Genomic DNA, 27237 nt, shown 5'->3' with positions numbered 1-27237 from the left:
CCGGTATAACCGCCATTCGGCGTAACACACCAGCTTCTGTATCTGTATCTATATAGCCGGTATAACCGCCATTCGGCGTAACACACCAGCTTCTGTATCTGCATCTATATAGCCGGTATAACCGCCATTCGGCGTAACACACCAGCTTCTGTATCTGCATCTATATAGCCGGTATAACCGCCATTCGGCGTAACACACCAGCTTCTGTATCTGCATCTATATAGCCTGTATAACCGCCATTCGGCGTAACGCACCAGCTTCTGTATCTGTATCTATATAGCCGGTATAACCGCCATTCGGCGTAACGCACCAGCTTCTGTATCTGCATCTATATAGCCGGTATAACCGCCATTCGGCGTAACACACCAGCTTCTGTATCTGCATCTATATAGCCGGTATAACCGCCATTCGGCGTAACACACCAGCTTCTGTATCTGTATCTATATAGCCGGTATAACCGCCATTCGGCGTAACACACCAGCTTCTGTATCTGTATCTATATAGCCGGTATAACCGCCATTCGGCGTAACACACCAGCTTCTGTATCTGTATCTATATAGCCGGTATAACCGCCATTCGGCGTAACACACCAGCTTCTGTATCTGTATCTATATAGCCGGTATAACCGCCATTCGGCGTAACACACCAGCTTCTGTATCTGTATCTATATAGCCGATATAACCGCCATTCGGCGTAACACACCAGCTTCTGTATCTGTATCTATATAGCCGGTATAACCGCCATTCGGCGTAACACACCAGCTTCTGTATCTGTATCTATATAGCCGGTATAACCGCCATTCGGCGTAACACACCAGCTTCTGTATCTGTATCTATATAGCCGGTATAACCGCCATTCGGCGTAACACACCAGCTTCTGTATCTGTATCTATATAGCCGGTATAACCGCCATTCGGCGTAACGCACCAGCTTCTGTATCTGTATCTATATAGCCGGTATAACCGCCATTCGGCGTAACACACCAGCTTCTGTATCTGCATCTATATAGCCGGTATAACCGCCATTCGGCGTAACACACCAGCTTCTGTATCTGCATCTATATAGCCGGTATAACCGCCATTCGGCGTAACGCACCAGCTTCTGTATCTGTATCTATATAGCCGGTATAACCGCCATTCGGCGTAACACACCAGCTTCTGTATCTGTATCTATATAGCCGGTATAACCGCCATTCGGCGTAACACACCAGCTTCTGTATCTGTATCTATATAGCCGGTATAACCGCCATTCGGCGTAACACACCAGCTTCTGTATCTGTATCTATATAGCCGGTATAACCGCCATTCGGCGTAACACACCAGCTTCTGTATCTGTATCTATATAGCCGGTATAACCGCCATTCGGCGTAACACACCAGCTTCTGTATCTGTATCTATATAGCCGGTATAACCGCCATTCGGCGTAACACACCAGCTTCTGTATCTGTATCTATATAGCCGGTATAACCGCCATTCGGCGTAACACACCAGCTTCTGTATCTGTATCTATATAGCCGGTATAACCGCCATTCGGCGTAACGCACCAGCTTCTGTATCTGTATCTATATAGCCGGTATAACCGCCATTCGGCGTAACGCACCAGCTTCTGTATCTGTATCTATATAGCCAGTATAACCGCCATTCGGCGTAACACACCAGCTTCCCAGGCACGCGGCGCAGCATCAGCTGGTTATATTACGCCGAACGACCTGTCACGTCTAACCTTTGCACATCTAACTGCATGCATTGTTTAAAGCTACAGTCTAATGAGGATGCTTCCACGGTACTTGGTTGCAACGAGTTCCACTCTAGGATCAATCTAGGAAAATACAAAAGTCCTGGGATGGAAATTCCGGAAAATATATTTTTGTGAGCTAAAATGACATATCTAACAACAAGAATTAACAACATGGGCTCCTAAACATTGAGTTGGACGGAAAAAAATTCAAGGCTGGAGACAACCCTGGTTAGGTTGTACTGCGTTGATGCAAGTTAAAGTAAAAGCACTAGTCTTGTGCAGGCCTGTATGTGGGACTGTACAATCTATTGACCATTTAGTGGGTACACATTTATGCTCCAACACCCTGTATCTGAACACCATCAAACCCAAACATAGGGGTTTCCAGACATATTTGGGTTTCGGAACATGAATTGGATGATGTCAGAATAAAGCGGTGTCGAAACTAGGGCTGTCCTGACAAAGTGGCAGCATTACAGTACAGGTCACAGACAACACAGACTCAGAGGGATGAATTAAACTTCTCTGAAACATCATCACCAGTCTCAGCCTAAGAGAATGTATCTCCGTCTCTCCAGCACTTGTGGAAGGGCGTGGTCTGGCCAGGGGGGAGATCGGCATGGCAACCATCGACCTGAAGAGACCAGAACTCATCATCTCACAGGTGGGGCACAATCAATCAATAAATCAATCAACCAGTCAATCAATCAGTCAATCGATCAATCAGTCAGTCAGTCAGTCAATCAATCAGTCAGTCAATAGACAATATATTGCTGGGGTGTGCAAATTCAATAAGAATAACGTCAATAAGAAAAACGTCAAATACATATATTTGTTGACTAGACATTGCTGAGGTGACAAAAATGGTTTTTAAAAAAACACCAACCCTTGCTGGTATGTTGCTTATGATTGTTTATCGGTCTGTTGATTGCTAATATTTCTTCCTCAGTTCTCCGACAGTCAGACTTATGTCAAGACCATGACCAAGATCAACATCCTGCAGCCCATTGAGGTGAGACGTATGTATTATACATGTATTCAGTCTCATGTTTTGTGGCCAGGAGTGTCCCTGTGGTGTAGTGGTCTGCGCTTCTGTTACTAGCCACATCTGGTTCTGATTACTTGGACCAGAAGGCCCGGGTTCAAGCCCAGGGTTAGGACACTTTTGGACAAGAGGCGCATTGAGTCATACCAAAGTTTATAAAAATGGTACATACTTCTGAAACAGAATGGAAGTTAAACACACTCCACTGCCTGTGGACTAGCCCCCTGCTGCAGTGATTGCACCACAGTGTGGCCCAGGCCTATGAAACGGAGATGGGCACCGCCCTATACATCAATTATGGTGTGGGAGGATTTTAACTTTTAACTAACATGTTTTGTGGCAGTGCTCATGCTCTGCGATTATCATGATAAGATACTATAAATGCAGAAATATTCGTGGTGGTTTTATGCTCGCAGTTTTTGCGGTAAGCTCTTTGCTGCAAACTTTAAACCACCGCAGAATATCTTTTCCCTTTGTCTGTTGTCTCGAATGCGAACTCAAAACCACCGCTAACACTTCATTACTTTGCACACACAAAATGCAAAAATGCAAGATATGAAATCTTACCAATATACATTCAGAAACGGAGAATTGTATAGGACTTTTTGACTGTAAGATCTTGCTTAGATAGGTACTTTACTTCAGGTATTACATGTATTTGTTACAGATCATCATGCCCAACACAGCCTGTGAGAATGGCAACATGACCAAACTCTTCAAACTCATCAGCGACAACTTTAACAACACCAACATTTCCACTGTACAGAGGAAGTACTTCAATGAGACAAAAGGTATTCATCACCTAAAAACAGGGTGGACTGAGGTTTTCTATGTGATTTTCTGTCATCCTCTTTTTATATATGTTAATTTACATACAGGTACGTTTGTATCATATCAATTAGATACATAGATACTGTATCTATGTATCTAATTGATATCATACAAATACCTGCATGTGAATTGTCTCACATGAAATGTAAGCATTCATATAGCTGAACAAACCTTCCATACCCAAATTACACCTTGTTCGATGTGCGCTGCTCCAGGTCTGCAGTATGTTCGTCAGCTCTGTGTGCCGGAATTCAACTCCATCGAAATGGAGGTGGCCTCCAAGTAAGTGGGCTTGAAAACATGACACAGCAGATATTGTTTCACTGCGAGTACACATTAGTCTGAACCAGTTGTTTTTGTTGCTGACAAGGTGAGTGATCTGATTAGGTGTAAGTTGACCATTGTAATTTCCCAGGAGCTGTTGGATCGTACTGCAAATAGGTGGTAGTTTGGTGTCATTGCCAGGTGCCTTGACATGAGATTGGGACATAGAGAGATTCATCCTTAGGCATACGGAGTACAACTGTAAATCCCTTTGATATAGCGGTAGGAAAATATAGCAGTTGGGGGAAAATGGAGTAGGTCACGGCACTTAATCTTAACGGTGGGAACTAACACTACTGTCTCAAATATTAGTGATCAAATATTAGCGATGATGAAATTTTAGCTGTTGACTAGTGACCGTTAAATCAGCTAAAATTAAGTTTGAGTAAACAAATCAAGAATTACTGTATGTGCCCCAGTGAATTCAGCTTCCTCATTCACACATGCTCTTATCTCTCTTTGGTGCACTGTAACACACACTGTAAAACTTTGCTTGTGTTTATTTATATGTTTGGCTGTTCAGGATACACAGCCAGATACACAGCCAGGGCTGCCCAACTTGCTTGTGGCTACTACAAAGGGCTAGCCCTGGTGAGAATTAAGGTGTGTTGTACCTTTTATATCTTATGCCCTTCCCTCCTGCTCTAGGTACTATTCCCTGGCCTGTACTGCAGCCCTACTGAAGTATGTGGAGTTTATCCAGAACGTGGTGTACGCTCCCAACTCCCTCAAGATTCTCTTCAGGGGAAGTGAGCAGTGCACCATGATCGGTAGGTTAACCTTCTCCCTGCTGCCTAACTCTGTAACCAATAAGGAATTGCACCGCAAACACTCCATTTTCTCCCTACCATGAAATGGGATGACTCCTAACTTGAATGCATTGACTGTAACACTTTATAGTACATGTATGTATGACTATCAACAAGGAAGGAGGGCTACAGGTTGAACTGTCTGGCACTTGCACACGAACCAGCTTTAGCTCCTGTGCTCCAACAGGAGCTATTGTCTCATTTACAGCAACCTGTCTTGACTTTGTCCAGTTTTTTTTCTATTGAACCATCTACAATTGTCTTCACTTTATTTGAAAACATCAACATCGCTGATCGACAAATCTTGCTCGGTGTCAGTGACGAAAAGTAGTGGATGCTACTTGAAACATCTGACTGTTTCCAATATCATATCCAGTTGCTTGAGTTACTGCTATTTGGAGTATTTATGACACAAAATATTTTTGCTTGTCTGTCCAGACGCCTCCACTGCCAGGAACCTTGAGCTGCTGCAGAATGTGCGGGACCCTAAGAGCCAGCACACCCTGTTTGGGGCCATGAACTACACCAAGACGGCTGCAGGTGCCAGGCTAACCAGGGCCAACATCCTCCAGCCTCCCTGTGGTACGGTTTGTGGTAATCACGACTAGTTAGCTAACGAACACCAAGATGGCTGCAGGTGCCAGGCTAACCAGGGCCAACATCCTCCAGCCTCCCTGTGGTACAGTTTGTGGTTATGGCTTTCTTCCTACTTTGGCACAATCTAGGCATCTTTTAACTGCAGTAATTCCACTAACTTTACCCAATAATGTATGCAACTCTGAAAGAAAGATGCTTAGAAAATCATATCATAATACCAATAAAAACAGCATTATGATAGACCTTCAAATGAAAAAATCAGACCTTTTTTCTAAGAGAAGATATAGTTACAGTAATGGTTTCCATGTATTAATAATATCTATGCATCTATTGAACCCATTGCTTATTATTTACACAATAAAAGTTCTAAACACAGCATTTGTATTTTTGAATAATTTCACAACAACAATGATGGGCCTGTCAAAGGCATAGTCCTAAAATATGTAATGATATATGTTGATAGAGTTATTAGGACTCAAATGACTGTGTATCTCTGTTATATTGTATCTGACCCTTACCTCTTCCCTCATGACCTCAATGAAAAGCAGCCTGCGTGCTGATTTGAGCTTCTCATGAATAAACAAAGGTTCAAACAAACAAAACAAAAGCAATGATGTTTGTTGTTGCAGATTTGGAGACCATCAGCATGAGACTGGACTGTGTGGCTGAACTGACAGACAACGAGGAACTCTTCTATAACCTGCAGTCAGGTGGGATGGGATTTTACATCAAAACAAAATATCCAAACAATTTATATACAGCCGTGAATAGTTTCATCAGGTTGGTAAGTCACTGAATGAAAAGACTCTTTTTACACAACCAAGAGATAGTTGTGTATGTGTTACACTTCTGTACGTTTGGGACCGCATAGTGATGTCATCTCCCGTGATTGTACATATGTAAAAATCTCATTATGTGTAAGCAGCAACACCTGTGCTGCATTGCTATGTGAACTAGTCAGAATTGCCTTGAAGAAGGTGACAGATGGTCACCGAAACGTCAGTGGAATAAATCTCTTGGTTGTGTAAAAAGAGTCTTTTTATTCAATTTATATACAGATACGAGTGTTCAATAGTAATGGGGTAAGATCCGAAGAAGACAACACAGGAAATCAAATACTGTAAATGCATTTAAGTTTGCGTGGTCTTTATTTCGCGCTAAGGGGAAAATAGAGTGTTTGCGGTGGTTTTAAGTTTGCGGCAGTGCTATAGTCACATACTGCCACAGTATTGGACAAAAATGTTTGCGGTGGTTTTAAGCTTGCGGTGAAACGGTCGCCGCAAAAACCGCGAACATTTTTGTCCAATACTGTAGTTCTACAATCTACATTCATGGGGGTCCCCATCAAGTTTTCTCTTGTCTTTTTGCAACAGTCTGTTGGGTTTATCAATTGATACAGTTTCGAAGGAAAACAAGAACTCATTGTGTTTTCCTCTGTCCCTGGTGCTGAAACGGTTGTGACTGTTCCTGCTGAGCTTTCTCAGTGATTGTGTAGACAAAAAACATTGCACTTCCAAATGAAATGAGTTTGAAGTTGCTTACACTGAACCCCTAAACTCAATCCCTTCTCCTCTGTCTCTGGTGCTGAACTATTTGTGATGGTTGTTGATGAGCTTTCTCATAGTGATTGTGTCGATAAAACATTGGACATTCAACTGAAATGAGTTAAAAACCATTTCCACTGAACCTTTAAAGTTTATTAACTCCATCCCCCCTGTACTTGTGAGCTGTGTCCTGGATGTAGACCATTATGTTAAGTGATAGATGTTAAATGTTCATGTGTGTACAGTGAAAGGTACATGTATTGTTGGTGTCCCCCTGTGGTTGTGAGCCGCTTCCCGGATGTGGACCACCTCCTGTCCATGTGTGTACAGTGATAGCTATTGTTGGTTCCCCCCTCCCATAGTTGTGAGCCGTTTTCTGGATGTGGACCACCTCCTGTCCATGTGTGTACAGTGATAGCTATTGTTGGTTCCCCCCTCCCATAGTTGTGAGCCGGTTTCTGGATGTGGAACACCTCCTGTCCATGTGTGTACAGTGATAGGTATTGTTTTTGTTCCCCCCCCCCTGTAGTTGTGAGTCGTTTTCTGGATGTGGAACACCTGTCCATGTGTGTACAGTGATAGCTATTGTTGGTTCCCCCCTCCCATAGTTGTGAGCCGTTTTCTGGATGTGGAACACCTCCTGTCCATGTGTGTACAGTGATAGCTATTGTTGGTTCCCCCCTCCCATAGTTGTGAGCCGGTTTCTGGATGTGGAACACCTCCTGTCCATGTGTGTGCAGTGATAGCTATTGTTTTTGCCCCCCCCCCATAGTTGTGAGCCGGTTCCTGGATGTGGACCATCTCCTGTCCATGTGTGTGCAGATCCCAAAACAGGAGACGGTGAAGACAGCGGAGAGTAAGATCACCAACATCATCTACCTGAAGCACACCTTGGAGCTGGTGGAACCTCTGCAGGCCGCGCTCAAGGGCTGTGACAACCAGCTCTTCAAGGCTTACTACACTGTAAATAAGACTGACTCATTTACTGTACTATATTCTAACAGTACTGTGATAACCAGCGCTTTGAGGCTTACTACACTGTAAATAACACTACCTCATTTACTGTACTATATTCTAACAGTAAAATCTTAAGGGCTGTGACAACCAGCTCTTCAAGGCTTACTACACTGTAAATAACACTACCTCATTTACTGTACTATATTCTAACAGTAAAATCTTAAGGGCTGTGATAACAAGCTATTCAAGGCTTACTACACTGTAAATAACAGTACCTAACTAACTACATTGTAACAGTAAAATCTTAAGGACTGTGATGTAAACCACTTAACCACTTAACGCCTGGACAGACTCTTACAAACATTCATTCTCCCCCCGCACCATCCCCGAGTGGAACCCCCTGCCTGCCGCGGTTGTTACGGCTCCCACCGTTGAGTCATACCGCGCCAGGCTGGAGGCCTGCCCGCCTTAGCCTGGGACCCCCCTTCCTACTTTGCCCCTCGCGGGGTCATCGGGGGGTATCTCAAGTTGAAGTAAAATAACACTACCATGTATTATAACTGTAAAATCTCAACGACGGAGGCCATACATATATAAAATCTCAAGGACTGTGATAACCAGCTCTTTATTGCTTTCTACAGTTTGAATAAGAACTGATAATTTCAACTTGCAAAGACATATACATATATTCATTATTATATATATCTAACATTGAATGATTTGAAGTTGAGAGATGATTCTAAATTCCCAGTGTCTTTTCAAGCTCAAATGTGGACAATGGGCAGTCTGGTACTGTACCGGGTAAGGAGGTCCTCACCCTCTACAAGTCCAGCAAATTGTTTCATCTTACAGAGGCTCAAGATCTCAGGAGCTGAAAGTTAGAACCTATACATTTGTCGTTTTACTTCTTCCTTCTTTTATGGGTCTTCTTTGGATCTGCAGACCCTAGTAGATCCCAGCTTTTGGCTGATCATGTCTCGAAGCTGGTCTTTTCTCTACACTCTCTTTCATCTTCTTAATATCTCAGGAGTTGGCAGTCAGAATCCCTAGCCCGTATTCTACTCCTTTTTTAAATTCCATGGTTCTTCCAAGGATCTGCAGACCCTGGCAGATCCCATGTTTGGGCAGATCATACACACATGTATCTCCTAAAGATGCTGTATAGTGTTTTCTTTAGAAATAAAGACACAGTAACAGTTAGAACCCCTAGCATCTTTCTTTTTTAAATTCCATGGCTCTTCCCAGGATCTGCAGACCCTGGCAGATCCCAGGTTTGGGCAGATCATACACACATGTATCTCCTAAAGATGCTAGTGATTTCTTTAGAAATAAAGACACAGTAACAGTTAGAACCCCTAGCATCTTCCTTTTTTAAATTCCATGGTTCTTCCCTTTATCTGCAGACCCTGGGGGATCCCAGGTTTGGGCTGATCATGGAGAAGATCCAGACCGTGATCCACGACGACACGCGGTACCAGCGCGGCAGCCTCAACATGAGGACACAGAAGTGCTTTGCTGTCAGGGTACGTCTCCTCATGCACCAAACCGCATGTCAGGCTAGTTCAAATGCAAGTTCATCTGGGACGGTAATTTGCTGTTTTCATACCCAAAGTAAAGTGGATTTGTTTTCATACACAAGCGCTAATCAACAAGCTTCCAATCAGTCCACTGATCCTTTTAAATTGAAATCACCAGTCTATGTCACGTGACGTGAACAGAAGTGTCACATCAGCAACTGGTCAAAGAAACCCAGCAGTCTGCATCAGCCCCCGTCTCAGTTTATGAGCTCTGATGTTAGTGACAGTTAACGTTAATGGCAGTTAACGGAAAGACTATTGAAACCAAAAACCATTGCCATGAAAAAGACAGATCCATATCTATGTGGAACAGTTTGCCACATCGGATACAAACGGCAACACAGAGCAGGTTTAGACAGGAGATGCTAAGGCATATATGTATAAGTTAATCAATTTTAATGATGATGATGTACAGTATTAATTTTCTGTAGTCTGTCAGATGTATGTTTGTTGTACTCCAGGAAGAGTAGCTACATAAACACTGTATGATAGCTAATGGAGGTAACAAAGTATCAGTATCAATGGCCTCCCTCACTCCTCTTAGTCTTTAGAAAGGAAGGAGTGAATGTTTGCGGAAAAACTGTGATTTTCAAGGCCAGAGGAGAAGTAGACAGATTTAGAGTTGGGCCTGTAAAATGGCTGACAAGGGTGGGTCCATAAGTTTCCGTGCACTGGTTGCATGTATGTTGTTTTTCTGTAATTCTTCATTTCTTGTCCTAATACAGTTGTGCAAACTCTGAACAAATTTGTATCTCACACTGTGATGTTGTTTTTCCCCCATAAAAACAGCCAAACATCAATGGTGAGTCATTTGAACTTTTTTTAAATACGATTTGCTATAGATGGTAACTTTTGGTTTCTTCTAATTTCTTGCAAGAGCAAGAACTGTTGAAGATGCAGATTTCTGTTTTGCTTTAGTCTCTGTAAAACATAACATTCTTCCATCTGTGATTTTTGCTTCGATTACTAAATAACCTTTGTAAGATGGATAGAATTGAACTTTGTTTTCTTGACATGTAAAGCCTCGTATCTTTGTGAATTCTGACACGTGAAGGCAATTTGGAAAACATTTTCATTGCAGGTCTGTTAGATGTTGCCAGGAGGACCTACACTGAGATTGTGGACGACATCGCAGGTACAACAGTTTAAAAATTCTTTTCTATATAGTTAAGATTTCTTCATGACTACAATACCTTACAAGTTACATCTCTTGTATTCCCTTTTTTCTGTGACAGAGAAGCTTTCATGTTTTAGAATCACCTTTAGACTTGTGAATTCCTGGTCTGTATTCTATCACTGATCTAAAGTACATAAATGTACATCTGGATTTTTTCTAACAGAGATGATCCGACAGCTTGGAGAAAAGTACAACCTGCCGCTCCGGACGGGGTACAACTCCTTCAGGGGGTTCTTCATACAGCTGGTGCACGGTCCTAAGGTAAGATTCCCTCATTCAGCTTTTGCCTGATTAACTTTAAAAATCAGGTAGACTCTAGATACAGCTTGCACACTGACCTTGTTTCTTGTTGGTATTACGAAGTATCATAATGCCATTAAGTAGCAGACTGAGTGCAAAATGTACTTGTTCCTCTGTTAGTATTAGACATAACAAACTTGGGAAATAAATCAGATGTAGATCTACATTGTACATCTGCACCAAGGAATCTGTATACTATTAGACACTAATTTTACACAGCAAGACCAGGCAAGCACCTAATATCAGCTTTGTCCCAAAAAGGGAGATTACAGTATCATGTGAATCCTATCATGGAGAAATACTAATGATCTTGAATTGAAGGTTTGTACTCTCCAAGTCATGTTTAGTGTATTCTTAACATTTCCTTCCTCAATATGTAAGACTGTATCCTATTCCAGGATGGCCCCCTGCCAGACAAACTCCCCGACTGTTTCATAAAGAGAGTGAAGGTGAAGAGTTCTATAAGTTTCACCACCACGGACCTGGTAAGCTCTCATTATCATCTCTTTCAGCCAACACTGTTGTATTATCAGTAATGTAGCCAGAGCAGCACCCCTCCACATTGTGTTTTAGTTTAGTCCATTTCCATACTAAGTAGCTCAGCCACATGTATTAAAGGAGACCCAAGCACAAAGACTTCCTAATTCGACTCAACCTGAGCGTCTGAGCACACCCTCTGTATTACCCTCAACTAACCCTTCCTGATTAAAGTACTATAGACAAGCACATCTCAAGTTTCCAGCCCAGTATATCATCAAACATCAAGTTCAAGGATCACAACAAAAAACACTTGTACTGTTGTGGCAATTTGTAAACTTGAAAACACATGACATTGATATCAGGAGTTTTGAAAACTGGTCATCTGACTAAGCACCCTTTTTTTCCCTTGACAGATCAAGATGAACGGTATGTACAGATGAGACTTCAGTATAAGGCCACACCAATCTAATTTCTTGGTTGACGGAATTTTGAAAAAAATGCTATATTGGAAAATCAACATAATAAAAGAACCTCAGAGAAAAGTTTGTACTTTGGTGCACACAGTTTCAGGGGGTGAACAGGGTCAGGTGCAAGTTTTCACTCCAGCCTTCTGTTTTCATGATGTCCTCCTGCTAAAATTTAAAAAAAGAATCCATTAACCAAGAAATTAAATTGGTGTGGCCTAAAGTGACACACTGCTGTTTGTTGCTTTAAATTTGTGTCCTTTGTCTAAATCTATTGACCTCACCAACAACTCTATCAGTCTTAACATATATGTTCATTTGTTCTCTACTTCCACACTCCACATTGTTGAATCTCACAAGGAGAAGGTTTAAGTTGATACCAACCATTAATGATGGACAGATCAAGTTGAGGGCTGTGTACCTAGTACATTGGTTCAGGTACAGGTTCTAACTTGCAGGTGCTGATGATATGAACTTGATGAAAATACATTTTTGTAGGCTTAAAATGACAGATTTAACAAAGAAGATTAAAACATTGGAGCTAAAACAATGAGTGGGATGGAAAAAAATTCAAAGTTGGAGACAGCCCTGGTCAAAACTGACTTTTTGACACCCAATTTACCAACTTTTTTGGTAAGATTAGTATTAGTGTCCACTAGTACTCATGTTTTGTTCTGTTCTGGTTCAGGTACATCGGTTCAACTCTGGACCTAGACCTAACTAATTCTACAGGTACCCAGCCTATAAAAAAAGCTGACCTATTTACTTTGTTGACATCTAATTGAAGTATATTGACAAACGTTGGTCATTTTTATAACAAATTGTTCTGAAAAAGGACTATGCCGTTGTAGCCTTAGATAGAGAAACCTTGTGTGTCAAAGCTGTCCATGAAAGCCTTGTTTCTGTGCTGTACCAGACATCAATCTATTGTAGTATATAGTACGTAACTAACATGCAATGTTGTCCGACTGCAGATCGTATCCGTGAGTCCCTGAATGAGATCTACCTCATGACCAATGTGTAAGTAAACCTTTTACAGCAATGCTAACAGTAAATGTGCATGGCTAGGCAGGTAGACATGAGGTGGAGAGGTCGCATGTTTGATTCCTGGCTTAGACTTTGTGACTCTGCGCTTTACACGACTTTCCTCACTCCAACACCGTGCCCTCGATACATACAGTGGATAACAACCCACTGCCTCTACAGCCTCAACAAAGACTGTGTGACCTTAATATTACCCTTACCTAATAGGTTCTGTCGTTATTGCCTTTAGATGTGTGTATGGGCCTTTGAGCCTGAAGCAGACTGAATAAATAAATAAATGAAAAATAAATAACACCTTGTCACAAACTGTTTCCCCAGAGTTGTGAGTGAGCTGCTGAATGAAGTGCGGGACCAGATCGGGTGCCTGTACAAGCTGACCGAGACTGTGGCCACACTGGACATGCTGGTCTCCTTTGCACACGCCTGCACACTGGGAAACTATGGTAAGGTCTCGCACACGCCTGCACACTGGGAAACTATGGTAAGGTCTCGCACACGCTTGCACAGTGGGAAACTATGGTAAGGTCTCGCACACGCCTGCACTCTGGGAAACTATGGTAAGGTCTCACACACGCTTGCACACTGGGAAACTAAAGGTCTCGCACATGCCTGCACAATGGGAAACTATGGTAAGGTCTCACACACGCCTGCACACTGGGAAACTATGGTAAGGTCTCGCACACGCCTGCACAATGGGACACTATGGTAAGGTCTCGCACACGCTTGCACAGTGGGAAACTATGGTAAGGTCTCGCACACGCCTGCACTCTGGGAAACTATGGTTGTTACAAGAAGTAAGATAGCTGTGAGCACCCCCTCCATTTATGTGACTTAGCATAGCCCACCATGAATATGGAATAAGGAGTGCTCTAAGAAAGACAGCTTGAAGTAATACGATCTCTTCTCTACCCGAACTGGAGCTGAGCACACGTCAATGTACACAGTACTAACCCAAGACTAGAATACAAGGTTATAGCAGCATCTACGGTCTCCGCCTCATGAGTCACTAAGGATAACGCAACATGGTGTCAAGAAGTTTAACCTCACAAGAGTCCTGACGAGGTGAATACGAACCACAAGTTCTGACAAGAGGAAGAAGAAGGAAAAAAGAAGCCTTCGACTGGAACACGGACAGAGGAAGTCCAGAAGAACAAGTCTTCAAGTTGAACAGAAGATGCAACTGTAAGTTGTATCTTACTTTGAAGTCTTTCTAGAGAAACTGAAGTTTGGCGAACAGCATGGAGTATATTCTTTAGAATTTTCATGAGAAGCCAGACAAGATTCCAGACAAAATTCCAGAGTGTCTCAGTTAGAACTCCCTAGACAAAAGCGTCCTAGATTTCGGACAGTCAGTGTAACTGAAGAACACAAAGGCCCACAGTCTTGAGGTTGACAGGAGTCAATTCCCTAACAAGGTAGACCCTAGGTCAAAGGTGCTAGGACAAAGCATCCATCAGTGTCTTGTTAACAGCTAATGAAGTGACAGGATAACAACAAAGATGGCGGTAGGTCACAGACCAGAGCTTTGACACACAGAACAGACCTTTTGAACTAGAATAATGGCAGAAAAGGGCTTTCTACCCGTCCCGCGACCATTAGAACTGACAGGGGATGTGGCAGAGAATTGGGAAACCTTCAAAGAAGACTGGAATAGCTATGAAATAGCGACGGAGACAAGCAAGAAAACAGCCGTGATCAGGTCAGCGACCTTGAAGACGGTAATGGGCAGAGACTGCCTAGATATTTTGAAGAATCTGGACATACCACCAGACCCTGATGATGCAGATGCAAACCCTCTAGATGACCCTGCAAAGATAATCACTGTGCTTGACAAACACTTCAAGCCATTGAGAAACACAGTCTATGAGCGATACAAGTTTAACAAATGCGATCAGGCCGCAGGTGAGAAGATAGCGGCTTACGTAGCCCGACTGCGAAAGCTGATATCCACTTGTGACTATGGAGACTTAAAAGACCAGATGCTTAGAGACAGAATAGTCCTCGGGATCCGGGACAGCAAGGTCAGAATGAAACTGCTCAAACAGAGAAACCTCACCCTTCAAGCAGCCATAGATGACTGCAAGACAAGTGAGACCACCAATCAACACATGAAGGCAATACAGAGCAGTACTGAGACTGATCATGACACAGTCCACTTTGCCCGCAGAGGTGCCTATACGCCAGGCAAAGCCAGGGAAAGGTACAAGCCAAACCCCGGGAAGACACAGACAAAGTGTGGATATTGCGGAGGTTCACACACCAAGGACAAGACGAAATGTCCGGCCTACAATAAGCAGTGTGCGAAGTGCAAGCGTTTGAACCATTTCGCCCGTGTATGCAAAACAAAGGCTAAGGTGCACATGATCAGAGAACAAGAATCTGAAGATGAAGAAGTCTACACAGTAGGCAAAGTGACAAGTAATAACAAGAAATGGTACGTGGATCTGAAGTTGAAGGAAGGAAACCAGAAAGAGAAGACACTGCGCTGTCAACTAGATACGGGTGCAACATGCAACGTGATGAGCGTAAGTGACTTCAAGAGGATCGGAAGACAGATAAAACCCAGCAGAGCCAGACTGAAGCTTTATGACGGGACGACCCTCAAACCGATTGGCCAAGCCAAACTGAGAGCAGAATATCAAGAATTGGAATTGGAATTGGAATTCCAGATAGTCGACGGACAGCAGATGCCTCTGCTGTCAGCAGACACATGCACAAGGTTGAAGCTGATAACTCTGAATACAGTCAACCAGATGCAAGTCAAAGGCCTCACAACAGAACAGATTGTGGAGCAATATTCAGACGTCTTTGAAGGACTAGGATGCCTCGCTGGAGAGTATCATATTGAAATCGACGAAAGTGTCAAACCAGTGCAGCACCTACCACGACGCGTACCTGTACCATTGAAAGCAGAGCTGAAAGAGAGAATAGAAGAATTGGAGAAGAAGAAGGTAATCGCCAGGGTGACAAAACCCACAGATTGGATCTCAAGCATGGTGGTAGTCAAGAAGGCAACAAAGATGAGAATATGCCTGGATCCGAAAGATCTGAATAAGGCGCTGAAAAGGCCAAAGTATCAGATACCCACCATCGACGAAGTCTTGCCGAGATTGGCCAAAGCTAAAGTATTCTCGGTGTTAGATGCAAAAGACGGCTTCTGGCAAGTGAAGCTGGACGAAGAAAGCAGTTACCTTACCACGTTCTGGACACCGTTCGGGAGGTTCAGATGGCTACGAATGCCCTTTGGGATTTGTACAGCCCCTGAGGAATATCAGAGGCGACAGCACGAAGTGCTAGAGGGACTCCAAGGTGTTGACGTCATCGCAGACGACATTCTCGTGTTTGGGTGTGGAGACACAGAAGAAGAAGCCACCCAAGACCATGACGAGAATCTGCACAAGCTACTCGCAAGAGCAAGAGAGAGAAACCTGAAGCTGAACAAGAAGAAGCTGCGACTCAAGCTGAAAGAAGTGCCTTATATGGGACAGCTCCTTACTGCACAAGGACTACGCCCAGACCCAGAGAAGGTAAAGGCAATCCAAGACATGCCCCAACCAGAGGACGTGAGGGCAGTTCAGCGGTTTCTGGGTATGACCAATTACCTTGCGAAGTTCATGCCACACTTGTCCGATGTGTGCGAGCCATTAAGAAGGCTGACAGACAAGGATGCTGTCTGGGCATGGCTGCCGCAGCATACAGCAGCGATGGAGGACGTGAAGAGGCTCCTCACGTCACAGCCAATGCTACAGTATTACGACATCGAGAAGGAGGTCACCATTCAGTGCGACGCAAGCGAAAAGGGTCTCGGAGCGGCGCTCCTGCAAGAAGGCCGTCCGGTGGCCTATGCGTCGAGATCTCTAAGCAGAACTGAGCAGAATTATGCACAAATTGAGAAGGAGTGCCTAGCCATCGTCTTTGCTTCACAGAAGTTTAATCAATACATACATGGCAGAGACGTGGTTAATGTACAAAGTGATCACAAACCGCTGGAAGTGATACACAAGAAGCCTCTCCTCGATGCGCCGAAGAGGCTGCAAAGAATGCTCCTGCGATTGCAGAAATATAACCTGAATGTCAAGTACAGGAAAGGCACCGACATGCATATAGCTGACATGCTATCAAGAGCCTACCTGAAGACACAGAGTCCAGAGCCCAGAGACGAGTATGACATACTCCAGATAAGAGCGGCACGACTCGAAGATCAGGAAATCCAAGAAGTGAAGCCAGCGGAATATCTCAATGTGTCAGACATGACGATTGAAGAAATACGTCGACACACCAAGCATGATGGAAACATGCAAGAGTTGAAGAAGATAATCCAGTCAGGATGGCCAGAGTACCGGACCCAAGTGAAGAAAGAGGTCCGAGACTACTTCAACTACAGAGATCAACTCACCGTGGATGAAGACATCATCTACAAGGGGGCAGCGATCGTGATCCCATCCAGCCTGAGAGAAGAGATGGTGAGAAAGACTCATTCAAGCCATCAAGGCATAGAGGCATGCATAAGAAGAGCAAGAGAAAGCCTCTTCTGGCCAGGCATGAGCGACCAGATCAGAGAGAAGGTCAAACGTTGCGACATATGCAACACCTACAAACCAAAACAGCAAAGAGAGCCACTCCTATCACACCCAGTACCAACCACACCGTGGAGCCGGGTATCAATGGATCTTATGACATTCGGAGACCGACACTATCTAGTGACAGTGGATCATTACTCCGACTTTTGGGAGATAGATGAACTCCAACAGAACACCACCGCAAAGAAGGTCATTCAGAAGACCAAGGAGAACTTTAGCAGACATGGTGTACCGATGGAAGTGGTCACAGACAATGGACCACAGTTCGCATCAGAAGAATTCAAAAGATTCGCGAAGACATGGGAATTCAAGCATATAACAACATCGCCCTACCACAGCCCATCCTCGTCCACCAGGGCCTTTCCGCTCTACGTTACATCGCTCGCGGAAAAGGCCCTGGTAACACGGGATGCCATCCATGGTTTTTGCAGGTCGACGAGACTTGCTGATGAATAATTAATGAGCTAATCCTTATTTGGGACAAACGGCAGTTGTAGCTAATGAATAGTTAATGAGCTAACCCTTATTTGGGACAAACGGCAGTTGTAGCTCATAAATAATTAATGAGCTAGCCGTAACACGTAACCTGATTGGTTGATAGCTTCCCAGCGTTCTTTGCGCGTTTGCGTCCGATGAGTGGAAGCAAATGGGTTTTAACCCCTCTGATTGGCTGAAGCTGTTTTGGAGGCTCGACCTGCAAAAACCATGGATGGCATCCCGTGTTACCAGGGCCTTTTCCGCGAGCGATGTAACGTAGAGCGGAAAGGCCCTGGTGGACGAGGATGACCACAGCCAGTCGAATGGAAAAGCTGAGTCAGCGGTGAAAATTGCAAAAACCCTGCTAAAGAAAGCAGAGGCAGACCGACAAGATCCCTGGTTAGCAATCTTAGCTTGGAGAAACACACCAACGCAAGGAGAAGATAGCACTCCTGCACAGCGACTTATGTCAAGAAGGACCAGAACACAAGTCCCAATCACCAAGCAAGCGCTGAAACCAGAAGTGGTACAGCATGTACCCAGTAGCATTACAAAGAGAAAAGCGAGGTCAAAAGTGTACTTCGACAGAGGAACAAGAAACCTTCCACCACTACACCCAGGTCAACCAGTGCGTGTTGAAACAACACCAAATCAGAAGACAGCAGAGTGGAAGTACGGCACATGCGTGCAACGTGTTTCGCCGAAATCCTATGAAGTAGAAGTTGACGGAGCCAAGTACAGGAGAAACCGAAAACACATTCGAGAGACGGCAGAAGCTCCAACAACACTCTCAACAGAGGAAGAACCAACGACGGCGACAACGCCAGCGTCGACTGCAGAGACAACGACAGCAACAACGACAGCGTCGACTGCAGAGCCAACGACAGCGACAACGTCTGCAACGCCATACACAACACGATCAGGCAGAGCTGTCAAACCACCAGACAAGATGAACCTGTGAAACGGACTATGATCATGGACTGTGAAAATGGACAATGAACACGGATGATGGACACTGCTAGTATTTTAGTTGATAATGCATGACAGAAGTTTTGTGATAATGCATGCTAGATAAAGATAAAAGAAACTAACATCTTTTATAAAAGAAAGGGGATGTTACAAGAAGTAAGATAGCTGTGAGCACCCCCTCCATTTATGTGACTTAGCATAGCCCACCATGAATATGGAATAAGGAGTGCTCTAAGAAAGACAGCTTGAAGTAATACGATCTCTTCTCTACCCGAACTGGAGCTGAGCACACGTCAATGTACACAGTACTAACCCAAGACTAGAATACAAGGTTATAGCAGCATCTACGGTCTCCGCCTCATGAGTCACTAAGGATAAAGCAACAATGGTAAGGTCTCACACACGCCTGCACACTGGGAAACTATGGTACGGTCTCGCACACGCTCTGACCCTGTTCACTCGCTGAAACTGTGTGCACCAAAGTACAAACTTTCCTCTGAGATTCTGTTTCCATGTTGATTTTCCAATCTAGCATTTTTCTAAAAATTCCGTTAACCACTAAATTAAATTGGTGTGGCCTAAGGTGGGCGTGAGTTGTACATTCTTAACTTCTGTGTGTGAAGGTTAGATACTTTTAACTTGGAAAGGTACAGCAGCTAGTTAGCTATAGCCTTTTATAAGCAGCTTGAAGTGTATTCAGTCTTCTTTTTCTGTGCTCTGCCCAAAGTACGCCCAGATTTCACAGACACCCTGGCAGTGAAGCAGGGCCGACACCCCATTCTGGACAAGATCTCCCTGGAGCCTCCCGTAGCCAACAACACTGTAAGTTTGGGGACTTTGTAACATATCGTAGTCATGTGGTTAGAAATGCTAGTCTTGTGACGTTTCTGATCTAGGGAGAAGAGTGGCTGTTACAGTTATCTTAGCTCTTTGTGTCTCGAAAGACATGGTCAGCTTTTGCAATTCACTCGGCTTCAGTCAGTTACAGTTATATTATTCAACACTGTAAGTTTAGAATGGTACATTTTGTACTCTGTAGCATGTTGCAATAGTATGTATTTGTCTTTCCCCATCTGTTGACTCTCCAATAGCATCTACGCTGCCTCGAGAGTCAGTGTGATGTACAAAATGTATTGTGACATTTTCCAATAGATAAATAAATGTGGTTAGAAATTATGCTTTCAAGTCACATTGTTCAATGTCTAAATTTCAATCAACAGTGTATCCTTCTGACTTGCAGGTGATGGCCTAATGTCATTCTGCCATCCCACTTTGAAAATAATTGCTCTGAAAGCTCCCAAGAGTAGTAAACTCATTGCTGTGTTTAAAGGTTTAGATATTTGTCAAAAGAATATCCCATTGTCTTGGATTAATGTGACACATCTGTTAAATGTTGAGCCTTATTTTCCTTATGTCTGGCAAAAGGTGAAGTTCACATGTGACTGAATTGTGCCCTTTGAATCTGTTTTCTAGTATGCCTCTGAGGGGAGCAACTTTGTCGTTGTGACTGGACCGAACATGGTGAGCTGCAAGCGTACTGTAAGGCCACACCAATTTGATTTCTTGGTTAACGGAATTTTTGAAAAAATGCTAAATTGGAAAATCAACTGGAAAACAGAATCACAGAGGAAAGTTTGTACTTTGGTGCACACAGTTTCAGGGAGTGAACATGGTCAGGTGCAAGTTTTCACCCCAGCCTGCTGTTTTAATGATGTTCTCGTGCTAAAGTTAAACAAAAAATCTGTTAACCAAGAAATGGAATTGGTGTGGCCTAATAAATACTTGTAATAGGAAATGTTCATTGTGACCTGACACCAGCCTTTTTGATGTTGAATTGCATGCCAACTGTTAGTAAATGGCTCCTATAGTATCATTATTTATCATACCACATATGATCAGCATTCTGAACACCTAATAGAACTACTGTCTCCCAGTTAGCAACTTAGATTATAGACACAGCTGTGAGGCTGCTACCAGTGGCATCGTGGCATCGTGTGGCGCAATCGGTAGAACTGAAAGGTCCCGGGTTCAAATCCCCCTGATGCCACGGATGTTGTGCCCTTGGGAAAGGCACTTAACACGACTTTCCTCACCCCACCCAGGTGTAGAAATGGGTTATTGTTATCTGTACGTGGCACTGTTGAAATAAGTTATGAAAAACCTGAGTGCAGTTCGACGTCGACCTTGTCTGTCCAAAAACGATATAAAACAACTGCGTATACTGTCAGGCAATTGGACACGGGCTAAGCTGTGAGGCTGCTACCAGTTGAGCTACAGGGACATCTGTACATGCTGATCATTAAAGCATAAGTCATTGTCACACTGCTAACATTAACAGTACTGTTACACTGTAACAAAGGTCCTTTTTGCTGACCCACCCAAGATTGCTCTGCTACAGATCATGGCACAGCGCGGGTCCTACGTCCCCGCCGAGCATGGATCCTTCTGCATAATGCCAACTAATCTATCATTTTGTATTGTTCTTCTCGGTTGTGTACCCTCAGGTTTCCAGGTCATGGCAGTTTTTGCTGTTCTATGATCAGGTAGTCACCATACATGTCCAGCAACACTTAACCCTTAAGCTGCCAGGTTTTTTAGCCAAGTAAAAATCAAAAATGTTCGACCCCTGACCTCCCTCACGAAACCCGCGAAACACCCGGCGGCGCTAACTCCCCTAACTTCCCGCACTACACGCACGCAAAGCAGTTTTGTTCTGGGGAACACCCTATCCCAGTTATAACCGGGTCCAGCACACAAGGCATATTTCTGTATCCCGAATTAAGTCGGGACTGGCAGCTTAAGGGTTAACATTAAAGCATAAATCATGGTCCCAACGTCAATTCCAGGGACTTGCTAACCAAGACCTTTTCTCTGCTGTTTGTGTAGAGCGGGAAGTCGACCTACCTGAAGCAGATTGCTCTGCTACAGATCATGGCGCAGGCCGGGTCCTATGTCCCCGCCGAGTACGGATCCTTCCGCGTCGCCGACCAGATCTTCTCACGCATCGGCAGCGACGACGACATCGAGACAAACGCCTCGACCTTCATGCTGGAGGTCATCTCATTATCATCAACTTTTTACACTTGAGCCTCTTATTTGAGGATATTACAATTACTGTAACTAACAGAGACTTGCTCGAGAAGTTTGTGCCTGATGGCTAGTAACTCACTCACGGTAACAAGTGACCGTCACAGACACACAGACAGACACACACATACACAGACAGACACACACACACAATATGTACATTTTTTTTACCACCGCCATCATCGGTCACACTAGAACATGACCTTCACTTCCCTATATAAGTGTAATATGAAGGGTTTCGTAGAGAAATGGAAACTAAATACTATACATTCCTAATGGTCAAGTTAAACAGCTGAAGCATTTCATTAAATGGCTTAATTGCGCTTTTGTTTTCCCAGATGAGAGAGGTAAACTACATCGTCCAGAACGCGACCAACAATTCCCTCATCATCATCGATGAGTTGGGGCGAGGTAGCTATAGGATGGCCGTTGCACTTTCTCATGACTTTTGCTTGTCAATTCACAAGTTGAATGTTTTGATACAGAACAAGTCATGCTGTGTCAGCTTCTTTTACCAACTCTTGGCTGTTTGTCGGGTTTATTTTGCTTAGGCCACATAATTGGTTCTCAAACATTTTCATGCAAAATGTTTGCAAGAGGACATCACAAAAACAGGAGTCTGGGGTGAAAGGAAAGTGATCTCAAACCAGTTTAGCTCAAATGAACTCAATGAACAGATGAGCTAATCTTCCACTGGTCGTGACAGAGAAGACAGATGCTATGTATAGTATTTACAGGTTCATTGTACCAGAGAAATTCCCCTAGCTCTTTTCGACAAGCACAATGAACAGTGGACCACGGCTTAACGCCCCATCCTAAGGACTGCGACCCTTTCCGGTAGTGTGCATGTTGGGTGAGTGACACAGCCGAGATCGAACTCAGGGCTTCTAGTTCCAGAGGCAAGATCACTAACCACTGGACTACGCACACTACCTTGTGCATCTGAATCTGTTCACTCCCTTAAAACCCAAGTATACTGTATACCAAAGTACTGTAACAGACTTTCCCCTCAGATTCTGTTGATGTTCCAATCTAACAGTATGTTTCTTGGACCAAGAATCAAAAAATTGAATATTTGTAGGTGGGCCACACTTAGGCCACACCAATTTTATTTCTTGGTTAACAGAATTTAAAAAAAAATGCTAGATTGAAAAATTGAAAACAGAACCTCAGAGGAAAGTTTGTACTTTGGTGCACACAGTTTCAGGGAGTGAACAGGGTCAGGTGCAAGTTTTCACCCCAGCCTTCTGTTATAATGATGTCCTCATGCTAAGATTTAAAAAAAATCTGTTAACCAACAAATTAAATTTGTGTGGCCTTATGAAGATATATGGCCTCCATCAGTGACATATGGATCAAACAAGGCAGTTGTGATTTAGAGTCATGTGTAAATTATGAAGTAAATAACACAGATCGTATAACAAAGTAATTACTAAAGCTTGTTTGCTTGTTTCATGTTTTTGCAGGCACTAGTAATGAAGAGGGTGTGGGGCTCTGCCATGCCATCTGTGAATACCTGCTGAGCCTCAAGGTACGGGACTATTTCAGTCTTAACATTCTCCCCCCTGCCTAACCTCAAGACCACTACAAATTCGGTGCCAAACGGCTACCTTCAAGTTAGCAGGTTAAGGGTTAATCGATTTCATCATTATTTTACGGATAGCTGGACTAGAACAGTTGTACCCGATAACTCACAGTGTGTACAAGTTTAATGAGAACCATTGTCTGTGTTTCCCCAGGCCTTCACTTTCTTTGCCACCCACTTTCTGGAGTTGACTAGTCTGGATAGCCTCTATCCCAATGTAGAGAAGTGAGTAGTGTAACATATTATTATTGTCCAAAGTGTCCATTCAAATGCCTTTTAAACTGATATATATTTCATAGTAAATAGGCCACACATTCTATGGTCTGCTATGCTTTTTCCTAATTTTGAGAAGTAAGTTTTGTTACATCTTATCAATACATGGCATACTTGTAAACTTTCCTTCTGTCATTATTAAGAAGTCCCAGGACGTAGCCTGCCTCTTGACCTGACCTAACTATATGGTGCCTTGTTGCTATAGTTACCATTTTGAGGTCATGCGTACGTTCAGTGACGTGGGAAACTGCCACAAGATCTCGTACACCCACGTGCTGTCCAAGGGCCACACAGAGGAGAAACACTACGGTAGGCTTGTTGCAGCAATTCCTGGACAAAAACTTATTTCCTGCACACGGATTGCGGTCTGATTTTGCAGCATAGAAAACACAGTGTACACGTATAAAAAAAGAATGAAGCATGCACTTTCTACAAATTCTATTTTGGTACAGCCAACAGAACCACTGTGTCTTGTACTTGTATTACTTGCAAATGGGGGACTGATATCACACATTTCAAGCATAACTGATCAATTACTTCAAGGTTGCATTAAAAAAACAGACAGCAAAGAAAATAAATAATGCCAACAGCATCTGAAGAGTAGGGGTCCTTCCCTGTTTAAGTAATATTTAAAATATATCTGCCAGGATATGCAGCTTGTACTGTTCAGTGCAACCTTAAGGCTGGTGTGTTAATTGCCATGAGGCTATTTACTTACTATGCAATACAAACAAGACAACCAGCGGCATTTCTTTGACAATAATCACATGATAGAAGAAAGTGAAAGAAATCTGTATCTCCCTGACAGGTCTCCAGCTAGCGGAGGTGTCCACCCTGCCCAGCCCTGTGGTGCAGGAGGCCAAGAGAATCGCTGCAGAAATCACACAGCAGAAAAAGGTTTACACTGAGCATATTCTAGACGCTAGACTGTGTGTTCAACTATCAGATTTTTTTCTGTTCTTGTTGAAAATCTGTGAAACGTTTTGAAGAGCTTTTCAAAGCATGTGTGTGAGAGTCTTCTCTGGTGACCCCCGCTCACTGGACCCGCGGCACGCTGGCGTCGTCGCTGCGGCCGATCGAATTGACAAAGCACTCAACGAATTTCATCGACAAAAAACGAATCTTTTTAAGCTTTGTGTGTTTTGTTGTCTTTTGGGTCATACTTGTACATTTTGAATAATATTCCAATTCTAAAGTCAAGGGTAACACAAATCCAGTTTAGGATGCAGCGACGACGCCAGCGTGCCGCGGGTCCAGTGAGAGGGGGGCTTAAGACTCTCACACGAACCAGATTCTTACCTTTAAGATTAAAGCTTTGTCAGTCTATCATGTACATGTATGCATACTAATCGATCAAGCGAGTATTTGGGATCAAGCTTTATTACACATCTGCAATGGACTGTAAGGCCGATCCAGTCCTCAGGGAAAAATATTTTGAACATTAAGAAAATTTAGAATAACGTTATACATACTATGTACTTTCATTGACTGGGGAGAAGTGATAATGTACACGGAGGTTCTTCCCACAACATAAATGAAAATAGTGCTTCCAGTTATATATAAATCTCTAAATTCTATCCATAAGATGAACCAGACCTGCAGTACTGAGTCCAGGCGACAGAGGGCAGTGTTCAGACTTGCCACGCGGCTGATGCAGGCTGCCCGGAACTCCCGTCTGGACGAAGACAGTCTGCGAGAATACCTGAAGAGTCTGAAGAAACAGTACGAGGCCGACTGCCAGCCAGTAGAGTAGCCAGGACATCTTAAGTGTTCTCAAACTCAAGATACTGTAAATGCCGACTGCCAGCCAGTAGAGTAGCCAGGACATCTTTAAGTGTTCTCAAAGTCTAAGATGCTGTAAATGCAGAAACGTTCGCGGTGGTTTTATTGTTCCATTGTTTGACTGTAGCGCTACTATTGTTTCAAACGCAAACACTCCATTTTCTCCCTAACGCAAAATTAAATCCCTGCAAACATCTCTGCATTTACGGTATTATAATCAAGGACTTTCAACAGATGGATATTACCGGGTACCTCCATATACAGTCTCTTCTATTTGTTAAAGGCAGGGAGTAGGATGATTTTAGGTTTATTCATTATAGTGCTCTACATTAGCACAATTTTCCTTGTTTGGAGTCTAAGATAGGATAATAGAATCGAGGAGCTTCAAGACACCAATATTAGCTCCCTACTGTCTCTTCTGTTAAAGGCTACTTGGTTGTTTCTACTATCATTCTCTTTCTTGGCACACAAGTTGTCTTGTGGAGAGTTGTCACCATCACAAAAAACTTCAGTGTTTACATACATGTAGTTAAGGAAACATCTTAAAGACTCTCTACAAGTCTAAGATACTTTTCTGTTCAAGGTCTGATGAACTGGGCTGTTTATGAACTGTTCCTTGGAGAAATATCATCTTCTTCAATGAGTTTTTATCATTAAGAAAAGACCAGTAGTTATAATAAGGAAATGTAAGCCTAGGGTAAGTCAGTGGAAATCATAGCGTTCTATGGTTTTTCGGTTTAGCGTTACAAGTTTATTACCAGGTTGTGGTTATGGCTAAGATGTCAAAGATGTTTATGCGGATAGGGAGTGTGAATGATTGATGCAACATGTGTATCTTGTTCCTGAATGACAGGTTTCGAAAAGTACTTAGATTTAGAAGTTCTGAAAAATAGAGATTATCAAAATTGAATCTGTTACTCACTGTGCTTTCAATGCGCAACAAAGAAGACACAAATATCAGAATAAAAAAGTTGTCAGTTTTATTTAGTACACGTAGCTATACATGTTAGGTACTTTAATTTGCTCTATTTCCTCTGCAATATACATGCATATTGCATGACGATTATGTACAAAACATCAGATTTGTGTGTGTTCTTCTGTGTTTGAGGGATCGTTGACTTTGACATACCTTTAATTTAAGTCCATAATGTTCTATTACGTTACACATGATACAGGTATATTATATATATCTTTACAAAATTTATCATCTTCATGAAAAGCATAAACCTTTTTTTTTTCAAAAGAATAAAGTAATGTCTGTGACCATATTTTGATTCACAGAGGGCAGACAACAGCTCAGGATTTTTGTAGTGGTCTTTAGGAGACTGGCTTCATTCTGAACTTGATGACAGTTTAGTTAACAGGAACAATTTTCCTTGTTGGGAAAGTTTACAGATTTCAGGGAGTGAACACCCCTGAGCCTTCTGTTTTCATGATTTATTTTGTGCTAAAAATTGAATAAAAAATCTGTTAACCAATAAATTAAATTGGCGTGGACTAACTTACAAAATGTAGGCCATGTTGATTCGATTATCATAGATACATGTATGTTACTTTGCGCATCAATATTAATTTTTTTTTTAAATACTTTAAATCGTA

At 43.0% G+C, this 27237-nt stretch overlaps 1 protein-coding gene across 1 annotated transcript in view; it reads left to right on the top strand.

Moving 5' to 3' along the window:
• LOC136429786 (mutS protein homolog 4-like) overlaps positions 1-26622 on the top strand; it is a 29014-nt gene extending 2392 nt beyond the window's left edge. Inside the window, exons 4-28 of the mRNA XM_066419751.1 lie at positions 2315-2400; positions 2686-2748; positions 3449-3572; positions 3828-3894; positions 4585-4706; positions 5184-5327; positions 5972-6052; positions 7659-7849; positions 9247-9366; positions 10210-10222; positions 10502-10555; positions 10761-10858; positions 11296-11382; positions 11791-11803; positions 12816-12861; positions 13204-13328; positions 19639-19733; positions 20385-20432; positions 21798-21965; positions 22337-22409; positions 23465-23529; positions 23738-23808; positions 24062-24165; positions 24665-24753; positions 25442-26622. Of these exons, the coding sequence (XP_066275848.1) occupies positions 2315-2400; positions 2686-2748; positions 3449-3572; positions 3828-3894; positions 4585-4706; positions 5184-5327; positions 5972-6052; positions 7659-7849; positions 9247-9366; positions 10210-10222; positions 10502-10555; positions 10761-10858; positions 11296-11382; positions 11791-11803; positions 12816-12861; positions 13204-13328; positions 19639-19733; positions 20385-20432; positions 21798-21965; positions 22337-22409; positions 23465-23529; positions 23738-23808; positions 24062-24165; positions 24665-24753; positions 25442-25609 (2315 nt within the window). The 3' untranslated portion in view covers positions 25610-26622. The remainder of the gene's footprint in view (positions 1-2314; positions 2401-2685; positions 2749-3448; positions 3573-3827; positions 3895-4584; positions 4707-5183; positions 5328-5971; positions 6053-7658; positions 7850-9246; positions 9367-10209; positions 10223-10501; positions 10556-10760; positions 10859-11295; positions 11383-11790; positions 11804-12815; positions 12862-13203; positions 13329-19638; positions 19734-20384; positions 20433-21797; positions 21966-22336; positions 22410-23464; positions 23530-23737; positions 23809-24061; positions 24166-24664; positions 24754-25441) is intronic.
• The last annotated feature ends 615 nt before the right edge of the window (positions 26623-27237 follow it).

Source organism: Branchiostoma lanceolatum, chromosome 3, assembly GCF_035083965.1.
Source record: "Branchiostoma lanceolatum isolate klBraLanc5 chromosome 3, klBraLanc5.hap2, whole genome shotgun sequence".
Lineage (NCBI taxonomy): Eukaryota > Metazoa > Chordata > Leptocardii > Amphioxiformes > Branchiostomatidae > Branchiostoma > Branchiostoma lanceolatum.
Note: the sequence above shows the minus strand (reverse complement) of the source record. Positions and strands in the feature narration are given on the sequence as shown.